Source organism: Pteropus vampyrus, unplaced genomic scaffold, assembly GCF_000151845.1.
Source record: "Pteropus vampyrus isolate Shadow unplaced genomic scaffold, Pvam_2.0 Scaffold228, whole genome shotgun sequence".
Lineage (NCBI taxonomy): Eukaryota > Metazoa > Chordata > Mammalia > Chiroptera > Pteropodidae > Pteropus > Pteropus vampyrus.
In genome coordinates, this window is record NW_011889009.1 from 700701 (window position 1) to 705358 (window position 4658).

The following is a 4658-nucleotide window of genomic DNA, read 5'->3' on the forward strand; positions in this document are numbered from 1 at the left end:
CAAAGGCTTATTTAACTAAACTTTCTGGTTTGAACAAGAGGACGTATCTGAGCTGCCTTAAATCTTTCGAGTGTTTGCTGGGCCTGAGTTCAAACATCGGAATAAGAGACCTCGCCGTGCAGTTCAGCTGTACCGAAGCCGTGAGCACGGCTGCAACGTTACTGCAAAGGTCGGAGGCGTACGGAACCACAATTGAAATTTTATACTGATACATAAAACACAATATCCAGTGTCGTGTTAATTAACCGATACGCTAAAGCGACAGAATGTTTATCTCATACATTTAAATAGCTTTGAAGTTCTGATTTGCATTTTCAGCCTCTTTGAAATAATATTTTCTAACAAGTAATTCTGCAAACGCTGCCTTCCCTTAGCTACGAGTCCAGTCTCCCACAGACACAGCAGGAGGGTCTTGACTTATCCAGGCCGCTTTTCACCAGCGCCGCGCTGCTCTCAGCATGCAAGTAAGTGTGTCTTCTCACACTTGGAAGCCCCGTTTACAGATGGTTTGCTCAGTCCCAAGTAGCACTTCTGGTTTAGTTTGTTTCGGCTTAGCATATTTTCCCATATAAATAGTATTAAGAATAATGGCCAAGTTACCATATTCTCGTTTTACCCCATGATACAGCTTGGAACTAGTGTCGCCGGAAGTCACTTGGCAAGTGGCAGCTCTGTGTATAAGCTGAGTGCTCTGAGTTCAGGGTCCGCCTTTTATAACTGATGAAGTCTGTCACCGAAACAGTGGCCATTTGTGATTTTCCAGTAATTTAAAACAAAAACTGTTGTACTGGTTCTCAAAAGAGTCATTTATCAAATTCTTTTGTAGGATTTTAAAGCTAAAGGTGGATAAAAATAAAATGGTAGCCACATCTGGAGTAAAAAAAGCCATATTTGATCGACTGTGTAAACAATTAGAGAAGCTCGGGCAGCAGCTCAACAGTGAGTATCCATTCCATAGTTTAACGATGTGTCATTCGAATACGTAAACCCACTGGTAAAAGTCCAATATTTCCAAACTTGCAAAATGGCTGATTTCTGAAATCTGTTTTAATGTGGACCAGATAAGTCTTTAGTGAGAAAATGTTTTGTTTTGTTTTTTTCAATTAAAGTAGCTTAATAACTTTTTAAAACCTGTGATCTATGAACCCATGCCTGGGAAATAGATTCTGAGTTAACACGCTTCAGCGTTAAATGCCAGCCTCCATTTACGTAAGCTAGACTAGAAGTGATTCTCAAGTCTGGCAGGGAAAGTCAGAGAAAAGAGAAGGTCAAGGCCATTTGCCTTCTCATCCTAGTCCTAGTATTTGATCAGTCAAGGTATCCAGTTTTTGTCATCCAAAATAGACCCAAAGACTAAAATTGAGAATAGAAGAAAAATTAATCCGATGACACTCACTTTTTCTTAAAGGAGAGTCTCAAGATTCAGCTGCTCCACCACGGAAGAGAAAGAAGGCAGGGCCTGAGCCTCTAGCAAAGGGTAAGATGAGCTCACGCTGGCCGAACACTGGGATTGGTGCAGAGGGGTTGGTGCAGGGAGCGGTCCTGTGCTCTTGCTTCACTCCTGGAAGCCCGCAGAGATTTTGCATAATTAAGAATACATCTGAAGCCAAACTTAGGCCCAGATCCTGCTTCACCACTTACTGGCTCTGTAATTTTAGGAACATCACCTAATTCCAGTGAGCCTCAGTTCCCACATCTGTGAAAGGTGATTAGTATTAGCTAATCCACTCCATAGGATTGTGAGCATTGAACGAGATAACACTAATAAGGGCCTGGTTCAGTGCCTGTTGAGCACCAGGTAAGTGCCCGTAAGTGTTAGCTCTCACCTTGATGTCTCGGAATCTTGGAACCTGAGAGCAAAACGCAGATGTGTTAGCTGCTGTTTCCACTTTTCGTTTCAGTATCTTATCCTCTATTACCTTAATAATTAAAGTAGACACTTTAAACAAGCTTTTTTTCTTACTCCATTTGTAAGCATGAGGATTTTGAAACACTTGAAAATTTTCTTTCCCAGAAAGGGAGAAGGTAGTAGAGATCCCGCATAAACCGCGGAAAGATGAAGACCTGACACAGGATTATGAAGAGTGGAAGAGGAAAATTTTGGAAAATGCTGCCAAAGCACAGGCAGCTACTGTAGAGTGACTGCGGCTCCCAGATTGCCGTGTGCCACACGCCGACAGTGTGTCCGCCCCGGCAGTGTGTTTGAACTTGATAACAAGGATCCTAAAACCGCTGCCTGAATAGCAGGGAAGCCAGCACTGGAGCCAAGTCCTGGGCAGCACGTCGTTTGGTCAGCCACAGTGCCTGGCGGGCATAGCCCAGGCTCCACGGGTCTGCATTCCTTCAGAATGGACTTGGAGCATTTTACTCCTTTTATTTTTTTAGTTTATTTTAGTTACTCTTGTTTTAAGCGAATATCAAGTCTCCTGTCCTCCAGGCCATCCTATCCTATGGCGTTCGGGCTGGATGGAGCCTTACAGATTTAATTACGTTTTCATGTAAATTTTTTGGTTTGACTAAAATTGACAAGTGGTACAACTTAAGTTAATAAATGTTCCTTTGATGCGTGTTCAGTGCCCTCACCATCAGTGGGGTTGGGGTCAGGGACACAGTCTGCTCCGGCAGGAAGGAGGCGCAGGTTGCTGAGCCTGGCCCACTGCTCAGCAGAGCGCAGGTGCTGGGGCTGCACAGCCTGCATCGAAGCCCTGCTCAGCCCCTCACACCTGTGAAACCCTGCGCACATTCATCAACCTCTTCGTGCCTCTTCCACACGTGGGACTAAAAATGGCGTCTACTCATTTGGAGTTCTGAGCTAATTTCAGGCAAGCATATACCACAGAACCTGTATAGGTCTTCAGTAAATATTAGGAGAGAAAAACGCATGTGGATGTCTCACGTGATCAATCGCTTGTACCATATCAGTCACGTGGACCAAGGGTAATTTTTTTTGACATCCACCTACTGAAAAATGTAACCTTATTAAACACTGCTTATTTTAAAACCCTGGGAAGGGGTCACTCCAAGCACCTGGCACCCGCCTCTGCTGTCTCTGTATTGGACAGTCTACATACGTTTTGTAAGTGGAATCGCAGTGTCTTTTTGCGACTGGCTTATTCCGCTCAGCGTAATGTCCTCGGGGTTCATCTGTGGTGTAGCAGGTGTCAGGATCATCTTCCTTTTTGAGGCTGATAGTCCACTGTGTGGATGGGCCGTGTTTTGTTCACCCGTCACCTGTCAGTACAGGGCTGCTTCGTCCTCCTGGCTACTGTGAATAATGCCGCTGTGAACGTGGGTGTCCAGATGCCTCTTGGAGACTGTTTCTGGTTCCTTTGAATAGACACCAGAAGTGGCAGGGCTGGATCATAGGCTAATGCTACTTTTAAATTTTTAAGGAACCACCACACTTCCACGGCAGGTGCACCATATTACATTTCCCCTAGCAGTACACAAGGTTCCAGTGTCCCCACGTCCTCGTCAAGGCTTGTACTTAACGTTACTCCACAGCATTTTCACGTGCTTTCAGCCATTTTCACACCTGTGGAAAACTGTCTATTTGAGACTTTTGCCCATGTTTAAATTGGGATGTTTGGGGTTTCTGCTGTTGAGCTGTAGGAGTTCTCTGTATAGTCTAGATAGTAACCTCTTTTCAGGTCCTTGATTTGCAAATTCTTTCTCCCATTCTTACGTTGCCTTTTCACTGTCGAGTCCACGAGAGTAGCTGTAAGTACTCTGACATTTTGTCCCCTCTATGCCTTAAAAGTAGGTAACTGGGTTATTTCTGAAATTAGTTAAGGGTAGGGAAATTGCCTTAATCTTGTCCAAATGTCCTCCTAGGGCAGGAATTGTTTCTACAGCAATTTCCAGCACATTCACACTCCCGGCGTGGGAAGCTTACCGCTCACCGAGACCATCTGTTCCAGGGCTGTTGTAGACTGTCTGGAAGCTGGGGTCTCTAACAGTTCCTCATGGTTTTAAAAACTTTTATCACGAAAGTTTTCAAATACAACAGTAAAGAGGCCAGGATAATGAAACCGCACACCATCACCCGCACCCAGCAGTTAACAAGGACTCGCCATGCTTGCCTAACTACGCATCTGCCTTTCTTCCTGAAGTCACTCGACCTACATGATAATCGATCACATCACCATTTTCATACCCGACACAGTAGACATTCGATCATCAAACATACAATTTAGAACTACATTTCCCCGGATGTCTCTAAAATATCTTTTTACTTGTTTGCTCGAATCAGGGTCAAAACAAGGTCCACGCTTGATAGGTGGGTTGCTAATTTTTAATTATAAAAGCAATACATGCTAATTATGTAAAAAAAAAAAAAACTCAAACAATTCAGAAAGATAAAGTGAAAGGTGGAATTCCCCTTGCTTCACCACCCACTTTCCAACCCCACTGTTAAGATTCGTGCACATCCTAGAGAATTTTAAAGCACATAGAAGCATGTGTCGCTCCACAAAGGGGATGACTGTATACGTTCTGTAGTGAAAAGATAACTCAGTACATCCACATCTGTCTTCGGCAGCAGCGAGGTCTTCCCCGGTAAGGACCTGGCAAAATTTAGTCAACTAAACCCATGCTGATAGGCCTATGTGGGTTGTTTTTATTGAACCATGAGCAATAGTGTTAGAAGAAACATTTTG

The 4658-nt window shown here is 43.9% G+C and overlaps 2 protein-coding genes across 2 annotated transcripts in view; one reads left to right on the plus strand and one right to left on the minus strand.

The window, feature by feature from the left end:
- ORC6 (origin recognition complex subunit 6) overlaps positions 1-2509 on the plus strand; it is a 7224-nt gene extending 4715 nt beyond the window's left edge. The window contains exons 3-7 of the mRNA XM_011373745.2: positions 6-169; positions 375-464; positions 827-939; positions 1409-1477; positions 2015-2509. Of these exons, the coding sequence (XP_011372047.1) occupies positions 6-169; positions 375-464; positions 827-939; positions 1409-1477; positions 2015-2142 (564 nt within the window). The 3' untranslated portion in view covers positions 2143-2509. The remainder of the gene's footprint in view (positions 1-5; positions 170-374; positions 465-826; positions 940-1408; positions 1478-2014) is intronic.
- Positions 2510-3234: 725 nt separating this feature from the next.
- The window catches only part of MYLK3 (myosin light chain kinase 3), a 31020-nt gene continuing 29596 nt past the window's right edge, over positions 3235-4658 (minus strand). The window contains exon 9 of the mRNA XM_011373746.2: positions 3235-3327. Within this exon, the coding sequence (XP_011372048.2) occupies positions 3235-3327 (93 nt within the window). The remainder of the gene's footprint in view (positions 3328-4658) is intronic.